Raw genomic sequence first — 13,195 nt, forward strand, 5'->3', positions numbered from 1 at the left:
ATTATTGATATGGTTATGGGTTTTAGGCATGCAGTTTTTCAAACAAGTTACATAAATAAAAAGAAGAAAATGTTATTACGTATTTTCCATGCTTGGGTATTTGGGAATATAAACAAATGGCATAAGGTTCGTGTGCAGGAAACAATATCACCTCATAATCCAACAAATGTTTTGTAGAAAATTATTAGAAAATGGCTTACAGTATAATCCATTGGCAAATGATATTTGCATTATATGGTTTTGGATAATTCATAGAGTGAAAAAACCCAGAGGAATCCGTCAACATATATTTTCCATCACAAACTGCAGCTGTAAAGATATAATGAAGAACGTTTGTCAAAATCCCATTTGAAAAACAGAATCAGAACCAAAATGAGGGTGGCCTTAGATACTGTTTTACATGGGTTACCTTGGACATGCTTTGTAAACAACAATCGGAAGACAAAGTAAAACACACTACCAATTTACTCCCACTTCTAATTCCTATGACTATTTAATCTCAAAGTACTATATGAGAAAAAAAGCAGTACAGATAATTCCCTTTTAAATTAGAGAAAATCCAACTAATCCAAACCAATCAAAATAATTCAAATCCAACAGTTGGATTCAACTAATCCAACTCTCTTTCTTTCATTTTCTTTTATACATTTGTAAGGAAACGGGATCTTGCCTTAACAGTTATTATCTACAGCTACTTTAAATCAGGAAACTGTGTTTGCACTACCAGAAACAATTTGATATCATGTGAATAAAAGTAAGAAGAGATATAGTTGACTATTGCTATCTCTACTTTTATGAGTGGCTTCCTAGTTCCTCGCCTTATATATTACGAAGTACTCAAACAGATAAGTGGATATTCTAAGTTTCCTGCCAGTTATTGAATTCAGTCATCTGAGGTAAATGTCATCCATCATCATACATTTTTTCAAAAAGCTTTTGAATTAGTTTTGTTACCTTGGTGCTGCTATTCCATTCTATTGATGTTATTCCGTTTAAAAATCAGTTATTTAAAAACAAAATATATATTTTTAAGCCTCAGCAAGATTGAAAATGCTAATTCATGTAGAGTTATTTTATTTCAGCAGACACTGAAGCACTGTTGAAGCTTTTGCTGCGTCTCTTGAACATTATGTTAGGAATCTGTCTGACTGTTTTTTCTTCAGTTTTTCAGAAAGCATCATAGAACTTTCAGATAAGGATAAAATCAGTACCATACATGATTATCTGGAGAGATAAGGATAAGTTCATCAATTTGAGGCAGATAATCAGAAATTAGAGCTTTTCATTAACATCAGAAATTAAATCATACCTATAATGACTATCCAAATTATGAATAATCAATCATACTGAAAATTAAATGGAAATTTTATTGAGCATAGTCCTCCTCTGGGAAATGATATATAAAATGATAAATCGAGTCTCCTTCTCTGTTCTTTTTATAAGTGTAAAATTCTTTCTGACTACCACTTTAGCAAACACAACATAAAAATTAAGCTTTGTTTCATGCACTGTTAATAAAAACTGTGCAGAATAAATTTCACTAACAATGATATGTCTAATGCATGAGCTAGACTAGAAACATATTCCCTTTTGCAATCTACATGGCCTTTGAGAGGAAAACAGAACACATAAGATTTTAAATACATAGGGAAAAGTCCCTGCTATTCTATATAACCTTTTTATCAGAATAGGCTACAGCTTTAGAGCTGGGTATTGGCATAGAAGGACTTTTTCTGTCCTTTTTTATTCATATGTTTCCTGTCCTTACCAATGGGCTAATATTTACAACCATTTCCCATTGAGAAGAATAAAATCAGTGTGAGAAGAAGGGAAGTGCCCGGCTTGTTATTAATGAAGTGTGCAAAAAAAGTAGTACTGTCAACATGTGGTTAGCAAGACACATCCTGATCTAAAAAAGAATGTATAGCACTGGCAGTAATAGAGACATAGCATATTGTTCTAATAAAGTTAATGACAAATGTTTGCTCTTGTCAATAATTAATTTCTGTTCTTGTTTACTTTTATTTGTTTCTTCTTATCTCTTAAGAGACAGTAACTTGAAACAGGACAGAAAGATTCAGGCAAAAGTCCTTAAGCTGCTCATCCACAGCCTAGCAATAGTCAGTGCTTAGTATCTCAGGAATGAGCAGAAATATAGCTGAGACCGGTTCTATTTCCCTGAAGAACCTCCCAGTTCTTCCTCATTGCAGGGAGGAGGCAGCTGTGGTCAAAAGCAGGCAGGGTCACAGAAGTCATTTCACTTCTGCCTCCTCCTGGAGCCGTCAGATAAGCCTCAGCTGTTCTCCTGATGAGACAGGAGACATCTTTTGTAGGAACCACTTTCACTGTTTCCCAAACATGCATCCTGCTGTCCATTTTGATTTACTCATGTTGCATACAGGGCACATTAGGAGGGCTTAATCCTGTTATCCTTGAATTGCAGGGAGAAGCTCCCCAAACTTGTCAAATCAAGCCCACATATTTCAGTTGACAAGACCTTTCTCTGCCAAGGGCAGTACATTACTTCCTGGCTTATATACGATTAATACCTGTCAGTGCTGTGGTGATGCTGTGAGGTAGGTACTCACAAAATGTTAGCCTAGACATACACTAACTGCAAAGAGAATCTGCAGAGACAATCACCTCCTGGGATCAGCCTCCAGTCTCCCTTTCCTTACACTTATGTGTTACATGGCTGCTTTTCAGCAATGCCAGCCATTATTAATAGATGCTGTTCAGACTTTCACATTTCTCTAGAGACCCTTTCATTGAAATTGCTAACTGCACTTTTGCAATGCCTTTTGTTACTGCACTGCATTGCAGAGCCAGAAAGAAACCTTTCAAGATAATTTTAATCAATAAAACCAAAAAAATGAAGGTGTTCAGTTGCCTGAATCTCTGCTGAGAATCTGAGATTTTACTGTAGTCTACCTAATGGAGGATGAGACTATTAAAATTCACCCTCGTATCCTATATTTTAAAACTACTAACATATGCTAAAATCAGAAGTACTAGAGGGAATAATAATCAAGATGAAAAAACAAAGTTGTTTAAAGAGCAGCAGCTCCATTGTGTGCAAGAGCACTTGTAGCACAAATTATGAATTGGCTGTAAATCTCATTGTGAAACTCTGACACACTTCTGAAAATCTAGACAATTTTAGCTTTTATATGACTGTATTAAGTTACTCGAGGGATGGGACATAAGTGAAAAATCAAAGAGGTGGAAAAATTGGCAGGTATCCCAAACGTGCATATGGCTTATTGACACTCATTCCACTGGTTTTGCAGAGTCTGCTAAGAAACCTAAATATATAAATTTAGAAAAGCTCTGAGTTTTTGGATGGAAAATTTTAAGGCTGAAAAGGCAACATAAGAGTCATGGAGCAACAATTTGTTCTCCACCCAGAATTGTATTTCTGTAAGGTTATGAGCTGAAACTGCTAAACAAATTGCTTGGAAATACCAGGAATCAGTAAGATGAACAGGGGCAAATCATTTAGCTCCCTGAAGTGGACTGTAATGGTAGCTAGTTTTCTTATGATATTGTATTTAGTTTTACTTGTATGTATGTTCCTGAAATTGTCAGCTAGTTGTGCATATTCTTTAGTGCCTGTTAAAATGCTGATTAAGAAATAATATCCTCAGTTACAAATGAGCAGATCATTTACAACTTATATTTGGTAGAGATTCAGGGAGAGATGTAAACCAGATCCAAAAGCCATGTTCATAAGAGGTTATGCCTCTGCTGAAAAAAAACTACTCAAGCACAATTCGTAACTTAAACCACTGTGTAGCCTCCAGGCCACAGCTGAGTCATGTCTACATAATTTTGACTGCAAGTAGGTGAGCTTATTTTTGTCTGTATCTACCAGTGTATGAGTATCAATTAAATTCTGTCCTATATAAGAGGTCTGACCATAGTATCTTTAATAAAATGTGAGAAAAACTTGTAAACTCAGACCTAATCATTCATAGTAACTAGAAAACATTTATTTTGATAAGATGTATAATACTACTTTTTAGCTACAAGCCACTTTTTTATTTAGCTAGATTTAAAATAAAGTAAAATAAACCAAATAAACAAATACCTCAAACAAAATCTATGTCTTGAAAAACAGTATGATAGAAATGAATGTACCCCTTTGGGGTTGTGCTACCTGAACTCTTGCAGTGGAACAAAGGTCTAGCTGAGGATACTTTAAGACCTTCTGATTTCCTCAACCATAGAGGGGGCCTTCTCATAACGCATCATTGTTATGATCTAGCTAGATGCAGCTGTTATGCTAACTAGACATTTAGATGCATTTCAGTGGATATTCTACTGAAAGATTTTGATGGATATTTTCCCCAAAAAGTTCAGCTAAGTCTCCCTTCTATGTTGGCTGCACTCAAAAAAATGCAGATAATGGTCAGGTCTGCTGTTCATCTTATTTTTCTGAAGAAAATTCCACTTCTGACAGAAGGGGTCAGCATGTCACCAGCCTTCAGAGTCAGGCTTGCATATTCTTTAAAAAAATTAGTCCTTTATTTGCTTGCTTGTTTTTAAACCAGAGCCCATCATTTTACATGTTTCTGAAAGCTCAGACCAGAATGCCGCCGTTGTTATTCTCAGGAAAGCTCAGAAGGCTGTTCTCACAGCAGAAGGGAAATAAGCTTTCGAGATCTCTAGCACCAAATTCTATGTTTAAAAACCAAACAAATAAACGAAACACTCAGGGATTTAATTGCTCCAACTTTTCCTAAAACTAGCAAAAAGTTGCCCATGCACTTTGGTAAGCAGCAACATAGTCAGACTCATTGGTACAATTTCACAGTGTTCACTGGTATGTGGAGCAGTGGTTGCTCTGCACAAAAAGGCGCTCAGGAAAACTAGGCAGTCAGAGAAAGGCAAACAAACTCACTGACACTGAAGGATATAAACTTTTTCCCTTAAAAACCAATCAGGTTTCAGGTTTGTAAGATTTTCACAGAATCACAGAAGGCTTGAAGTTGGAAGGGACCTCCAGAGGTCATCTGGTCCAGCCCCCAGCTCAAGCAGGGCCACCTAGAGCTGGTTGCCCAGATTTTCACATCATCACCTTGCATCTCTCGCTGTGGTGCCAGCAGCTCCAGCATTTGTGTCAGAGTCATACAGACACTCCCATTCCCTTGCACTAAGTGTAGTGAGATGCAGGTGGGAAGCCAACAGACAGAGTTAGAGTTCCTGCCAGGACTCCATCCTACTGTGGCAGAAGTTACACTCGCCTGCCCTAGCTGCGAAATGCTGCCACTGCCGACCCCTCCCTTCCACCTCATCTAACCTTCTGGATGTACGGTATCAATGTATCTGAGTGTACATAGTAACCTGGGAAAAGCTGTTACTAGTGTTTTGTATGATCACATTCTTAATGCTGGAATCAAAAGAGAAACCTCTCTTTTGACTCCATATATGCCATTAGATGGTTTTTGATACTAGGGAAGGTGACTTTGTATCTGTATAGGGTCATAATTTTAATTTATTTGGAAAAAAACATTATTTGATATAACTGGCAGACAGCTTCAAATAAAATCTCTATATTATTTTATATTTTACATTATATTTTTTAATATTATTAATATTTCTATAGTAATAAAAATGTCAATACTATTTTATATTAATATAGTCAGATTGTAACATTTCTTCATTATTTATTAAGCATATTCTTCATTAATAAGAATTTTAAAGAAAATCCTTTCAATTTACAAGACAGAATTTATAACAATCACTCTTGTTATTAGTAGAATTGATTTGGACTCCACTGTGCAGTTTATTGCCTGTAAACTCTTTACAAACTACTGACAGGTTTAAATATGTTTAAAAACACTGATTTACAGCGGTTTACATCCTTACCACATCTTTTTTCAGACTCATCTGAACCATCTGGGCAATCGAAGACTCCATCACAAAATAAATCTTTTCTAATGCAGGTTACACCATCATCACAAAGTTCAGCAGGTGGCAAACACTCAGCTGAAATAATAAGGACAATAGCAATAACAATACAGCAATAATGCAGTTTCCCTACAAAGGAAAATTGACTTACCACTGGTTACTTTAGCACAAATCAAATCAACCACTCTATCGTGTTTTACAAAACTGCATTTTTAGAAGGCTGGAATGAAATATCACATACTAAAAACATAAGTTTTCAGAAGTGACATATTTTTTGAAACTATGCTTTAAGTGGGGCTAGAAGAAAATGTCCATGAATTCCCATTTCCTTTCTCTACCCAAATAAACTACTTTATGCAATATAATAAATGACATTTTCCAATTTCTTATGCTTGAATAATATGAGAAAACTGTACTTTGGTTTAAATAACAGCAAAAAAAAAATCTCTGTTTTTTGATGAATACAATTTAATTTAATTTCTTCAGCACATCACAATATTGCACTTCATCATGCTAAAGAATCTCTTTTTTTTAACCAACATATCTTGAAAATGAAAGCCTTTAAGGCTGGATTTTGAAATACCAGGAATATCAGAAACCCTATTCTTTTCAGGTTTGCAAATTAAATTTATAAGTTAAAAGCAAATTTCTGCAAATAAAATACATGGGCAGATCTTTAAAATTGTGGCACTAAACAGTGTTTTACTAGAGCATAAATGTTCACCCACAGCAAACATGCCCTTTTAGTCTTTAGATGGTTTTGGTCTTAGAGAGCTGTAGAATTCAAGTAGGTCTTATTAAAGCAAAGAAAACCATGCAGCTAAAATAAACGTTGGGTAACTACTAATATAAAAATCCTTGAAAATTGCATTAAATTATATGGAAACTATTCATCTAGATCTATTCATGTAGTTCTTTACTTCAGTAAATGCTTACTGGAAAAGGTCAAAATTCCTTATGCAAGAAGGAAAAATATTAATTTGTAAAACTGATCTTGCAGCCTCTAACCATTATTGCTTGATTTATTTTTTCATAAAACTGTTAGTTCTGTAATCAGATTAAGTAAATGCTTGTATGATATTGTATATAAGTGACAAAGATAGAAATTGGTTTGGATGATTGTAGCATTTCAAAGTGCTTTACAAAACACTTTCAGTGTCAGCAGTGCAGACATTGTAAAGCAAAAGAGCTGCCATTTTGCATCCAGTTGGTAACTGAAGCAAACCAAACATACTTTAGTCAAGTGTTGGAGGTGATACAGAGCCAATGAATGAAATGCCACAGATGAGCAGAGACAAAACTGTGCATTCTAGACACAGAACAAAAACTCAACCAATAATCTGTAAATGGCTTTTGCACAAGCCCAATATACAAGAAAACATTGTTTACATATGACATGATCAATTCTAGCTTTATTCTTCAACTCAGAAAACTAAACAGCATTGCCACCTACTGGACAGAAAGAAATTATAATCTTCTAGTAAAACATTTTGACTTTTTTTAAACAATTACCCTAAATTGCAATGTAATTTCTATGCTCAACAAAAAAAGGCAGTAAATACATTAGACCCACTTGAAAATGCTTATAAATGTCATGTATATTTCACCATTTAATAAGGCTAGGGGAGGTTTTCAAAGATTTGACAGCTTTGGCTTTCTGTCCATGGGAAGTCATGTAAGAGTTTTCTAACTTTTTTTTTTTTTTTTTTTCCCCAAAAAAAGCTCCAAGAAATAATGGGAAACAAAAATGACCACTCAGTATAAATGTCAATATATACATCAATATACAGAACACATATACGATATCTGTAGGATGTACAGCCTTAGAAGCCCCTTCTCTTTGAAGAGGTCTCCTCAGTCAAATCAAAGGTAAACCTGCATATCACGTATTTGTAAGAATGCGATGTGAGAAATGAGTGATGAGAGTAGAGGCTGTACACAGTCCAATTCTAAGATCTCAGACTGTTTCATATAACCTCCCTGCTCTCCCCATGTATAGTTATCTACCTACAGTTGTTGAGGACTTGCTTGTGGTGAGTTGTCCTGAACATGGGCAAACACAACTGATGGTTAGAACTCTACTTCTTGCTCTCTGGGAGCACCTCTGCAGTTGCTTGGGCAGAACTAAGCAGCAGCTAGTCTGTTCTTATATCTGCATTATTTACTGTACCCCCAAACCCCAGTTTAAGTAATGATATGGTAATGCAAGCTTGAGTGACTTGATCCTGAAGGTCAAATGTCAAGATAAACATAAGAAAAATAATGTGGAACCCAAATGTATTTTAAATCTCATTCTTTTAGCTCTAGTCACATGTTTTTCAATTACTTCAAAAGTCTTTTGTGTTTTTCCCGTTAAAATAACAGCAATGTTTTCTTGTCTTCCCCTGATATGTAAAAGTTCTGACCTGAAGTTCGTGCCAGGGAACTTGTAATTAAACTCATGGGATCTGTTGAAACAAGACAAGTTACAACAACTTTAATATTAGTACTAAAATTTATATGTACATTTTCTTATAAATTTTCTCAACAAATCAGTTATTGCAGTGTGAGGAGAAGAGCCTCAAACCTATTTAGTATTTGTATATTTGCATACAGGCATACATACATACCTGTGTGTATACATATTTGCACATGAACAAATGCCTAGGTACATAAGTAAATTTATATTAGTGATAGTAAACCGCAAAACATTCTGGAAAAATGGAATGCTTATATGTCATTCTCCAACACAACTTCCACTTAGTGGTGCTTTTGATAACAATCACTGAGGATGCCCATGGTGTTTCCAGCTCTCAAATAGTCTTTTTTTTTTTTTTCTCTTTGAATTTGCATTAGCATCCCTGTTTACTATTTTTACTTTTTACATTAAGACTCAAATATGTGAGTAGGATGATGATGTCCTCAGCTGAAAAAGATCCCCATGTCACTACAGCTAATGGATCCTGTCCCTTAGTTTATAAGGTGAAGGACCAGAATGAATAAACTGAGATGTAGTAAGGCCTTTTCTATAGTTTGTCATCTATCAGTTTTGCTGGCAGAAGTTGCTAATTACAGACTTACTTTTGTTAGATGTTCCTGCTCTCCCAGACCTCCTAGTGCACAAAGTTGCATGAGGACATCCTACCAATTTTCTGCCAAAACATCCTTATTTAGCAAACACTATTAAGCTAAGCTAGGCCATTTTATATTAAATGGATTATGGAGCATTCTATGTCAGCAAATTTAAGGACACAGTTCCACTGGCAGAGAGAGAGAGGAAAGCCCAGTAGAAGGTGCAGGAAGGGTGCAGCTGGATGGACTGTTCTCACACAGCTACGTTCAGAGAAGGAAACGTCCTTCCTTCCTTCCTTCCTTCCTTCCTTCCTTCCTTCCTTCCTTCCTTCCTTCCTTCCTTCCTTCCTTCCTTCCTTCCTTCCTTCCTTCCTTCCTTCCTTCCTTCCTTCCTTCCTTCCTTCCTTCCTTCCTTCCTTCCTTCCTTCCTTCCTTCCTTCCTTCCCAGTAGTTTCCAAAGTGTTATATACATACATATCTACCCATATATCTGTTTACATATTTTCTAAAGGATGACTATTTTGGAAGGAATGAAATATTCAAAGACCTAAAACATGGATGTATACATGAGTGAGCAGTTCTAATAAGACAATTATCAGGAAGCTATGTCTTGAAGACTGTTGAAAAGAATTGGGATTGTTACAGCCACTCCCAAAAGTGCATGCAGAAGTTGACAGCAAAACCCATGAAAGTAAAAGCACAGGACAGTGACAGAGACATCAGTGGTATAAGCACAAATCACAAATGGTCAATTACTACGTGATCTCAGTAAAGTAACATGTGAGGTGGATAATGATGGTTTTAGGGTCAACAGAGCCAAAACCCAAACATTCAGCAGATGTAAACATACCACATATGGTAAAACTTGGGCATATATTGGGATTTGGACTGAAACAGAAAAAGCAAGGAAGCAGACAGTGTTAGCAAACATACAAAAATGACCCCAAGCAGACCCAAGACCAAGGGGAAAGGAATCCACACCAGAAAATTTATTCCCATTCCAGCCTGGGGTGCTGACAAGTCCCAGCTCCTTTCTCCCTTCCTCTAGGACCTCCTGCCCACCTCCCAGTTTATTCTTGAGGATGATTAGCAACACTGAACTTAGAACTCAGGGGAGCATTGAGATAACATATCAGAGGAAGGAATAGATAGGAAAAATTTGTATGTTAGCAGTTTTAACTGTATCATTGGGAATAAGCTGTAGTAATTTTACACTTTGGACTATACACGTTAGTAGGTCTGTAACTAGACTAATAATAACTCCTTCATTGTTATGGCTGTAATTAGATTATCAATAAATACTTGGCTCCCATATTCATAGGTGCATTTCTTTAGCTCACATAAATTGCATGAAGCTTCTGGTCTAGTATCCTGACCTGGAGAATTTGTAAGTGATAATTTATATGCAGTTTGTACGCAACAGCTCTACCTGCGTCTAGTGCTACAAAGCACCTACTGTATTATTCAGCTGTCTGACTGACTTTTTGCAGGTTTGTACTCCGTGAATTTGTAAGACCAAGGAGTTGTGTCTGCTTCATACCCTATGATAGTGATAGTGAAAAGAAAGTCTATCAATCAACATTGCTTAGTACGCACAGCATGAGAGTAGGACTCCCCAGCCTCATCAACCTGCCTAAATCTGTGAAAGCTTCAGCTTGCACCTCAGCTGGTTGATGGAGACTCAACTTTTGATTTGATCCACTAATTAAGCTCTTAGAGCTTTTGTACAGACTTCAGATCACTGCTTTCTCAAATGGTCAGAAACGACGAAAGATGGCTAACTACCACTGAATCTATCACTATCAATGAACGACCATAGAAGTCAAGTCCCAGCTACAGCCAAGGCAGCTTTACTAAGTTATACCAGCTGAACAGCAAGTCTTACGTTTCTTCATATTGTATTGATAACAAAAAATAGTTTCTGTTTTATGAAATATACTGACCTGAGGATGTTAAAGGTATCATTGTAGTAAGATTTTCAGCAGCTACTGGAAGAAAGCAAATTCATTATAAATTCCTTTTATAGCACAGTATCTAGTTTTATACAACTCAGAGAAAGAAAGTTTTTAAAAAAAATCAGCTGTGGCTATTTATCTTTGAATCACTAGCAGTGTCCCGCTTCCCTCTTTCTGACTATCTCACCCTGATCCCAGTCTTTTCTCAAACTCTATGAATTTTCCTAAAGAGGAAAGGTCTATGCTAATGCCTTTCAATCCTCAGTCCCTATTCATTGTATTGCATATAAAATGTCTTCATCTGGGAAATCTGTCTTGACACTTTTTACACTATGGAGATTTTCAGAACACCTGTGTCTTATAGAACAGTTTTTAGACCAGATAAATGAGTTAAAATTAACCTAGGATAATTTGCAAGGAAGAAAGTTATTTTTAATCACTGTGAAAACTGTGATTTCAAGCAAGTCACACCTGTGTCATAGTTCCCTCCCTCTCTGAAATAGGAGTAAAACTTCACTTGCAGAACATACCGAGATATAGGATGCAAAAGTGCCATATATGATTATGATTGCTAATTAGTTACAGTAGTTATTTTATTGAAGCACTCCTGATGGAATGGACAGATTATATCTCATGTGAAAAGAGGCATTTTAATGATCCACAGCAAGAAAAGTTTGACTACTTCAAAGTTCATCAACAGATATACAACCTTTTAAAAAGCTCTTCATAAATTTCTTTGGTGGCATCTTTGAAGTATATTGAGCAATCACTTTCCACAGTGATGTGCAGTTATTTAGAACAACTTCTTATATTTGGTGCAAGTAATAAAGAGAAATAAAGATGTCAAGACTCTCAATTTAGCTTTTGAATATCCAAAGTACTTAGCAAAAAATGCACCTTTTAGAATAGAGTAAGAGACATTGCACGCCAGATGTCCCACTCTTCTTAAAGCAGTAAGTTGCTACTTAATAGTATCTCCAGCAGGTCTTCAAATGTCAGCTAATCAACTTCCACTTCAAAGGTTTCAAATTACTTTTTATCCTCATCCTCGGTGAAGGTCTGTTTTGAAGCTTATTGAGGTAAAAGCAAGGATTCCCATTGATCTTGTTGAGCTTCCACTTAGGCTTTGATAAATTTTCTAGTACTTACATAAAATCACTCTATTTGTATATTTGCAGAATTTAAAACTACCTAGTCTTTAAAGCCAAATTCCTTTTTTTTTTCTTTTACACATTACCTAAGCTTTAGAGGATATGAAGTCAGCTCCTTGGGCGTACTTCTCCAGAAGCCACACTCTGTATTGTTTTTTGTTCTTACTGACATATTTTCAATAAATGAGACTTCACTCACTATGAGTCAGAGCCCTTTTCCTTATTCTTTAGCAAAACAAAATGATAACTGCATTTACTTATGAAAGAACACAGTTGGGGCTTAATTGCTTTAATCTGAGGGATAATGAAATTACAAATGTTATGCTATATAAAAATGATGAAATTGAGTGGTTTTCTCTGGGAAATCACTATTTTGTCCTTTACCTGCTCCTTAGTGAACACACATAATCCTGACTTGACAAGGTTGTAAATGGTTCTTTGAACTGCCACTGAAAGTTCTGTAACGGGGAAGGAGGGCACCCATGAGCATACGTAACAGTCCTTTTGCTGTTGGAGTGTCAAAGTTTTCCGTCATGTTACCTTTGTTCTCAAGGATTTATACAGAGAAAAAATGTTTACTAGCATTACCTGTGACTTGTATGCTGTTCACATCAATTTTCAAAGTCTGGCTAATATTAGTTTTATTTGTGCTGATACCCAAAACCAGATCATTTTTTACTTTCTCAACTGTCACCATCTGGGTAAAATAAAGGTTGAAGATCACAACAACACTAGCAATACAAAACAGAGAAGGTGATTAGTTATGCAAGCTAATGAAGTAAATCTGTCATATGACTTATCATCTAGACAATATCTCATTCCAACACAAGTTCCATTTGCAAATTCACAGTATGTTTAAGTGTTGGCTGGCAAAGATGACACATAAAGAAACACGTCTTAATTATCAGCTAGTTTGAACCTTGGAGAAACAGGGTTTTTTTCTTTATTTACTCTTGCTTTCACTGTGGGAAAACACAAAACAACATTCATATCAATTGCTGCAATGGAGCTGAATTTAAATAAACTAAAGGAGAAGTAGGTTTATTATTATTCAACAGTTCTAGTTTAAGCCCTAAAATATTGATGGTGACCCTTGAAGTGTTATAAAAATTATATAATATATTC

At 35.8% G+C, this 13,195-nt stretch overlaps 1 protein-coding gene across 1 annotated transcript in view; it reads right to left on the reverse strand.

The window, feature by feature from the left end:
* Positions 1–13,195, reverse strand: part of TMPRSS15 (transmembrane serine protease 15) — a 57,910-nt gene that overhangs the window by 38,829 nt on the left and 5,886 nt on the right. Inside the window, exons 5-9 of the mRNA XM_074816707.1 lie at positions 12,659–12,801; positions 10,908–10,952; positions 7,921–8,037; positions 5,872–5,991; positions 201–309 (exon numbers count right to left, since the gene is read on the reverse strand). Coding sequence (XP_074672808.1) covers positions 201–309; positions 5,872–5,991; positions 7,921–8,037; positions 10,908–10,952; positions 12,659–12,801 — 534 coding nt within the window. The remainder of the gene's footprint in view (positions 1–200; positions 310–5,871; positions 5,992–7,920; positions 8,038–10,907; positions 10,953–12,658; positions 12,802–13,195) is intronic.

This window comes from Strix aluco, chromosome 2 (assembly GCF_031877795.1).
Source record: "Strix aluco isolate bStrAlu1 chromosome 2, bStrAlu1.hap1, whole genome shotgun sequence".
NCBI lineage: Eukaryota > Metazoa > Chordata > Aves > Strigiformes > Strigidae > Strix > Strix aluco.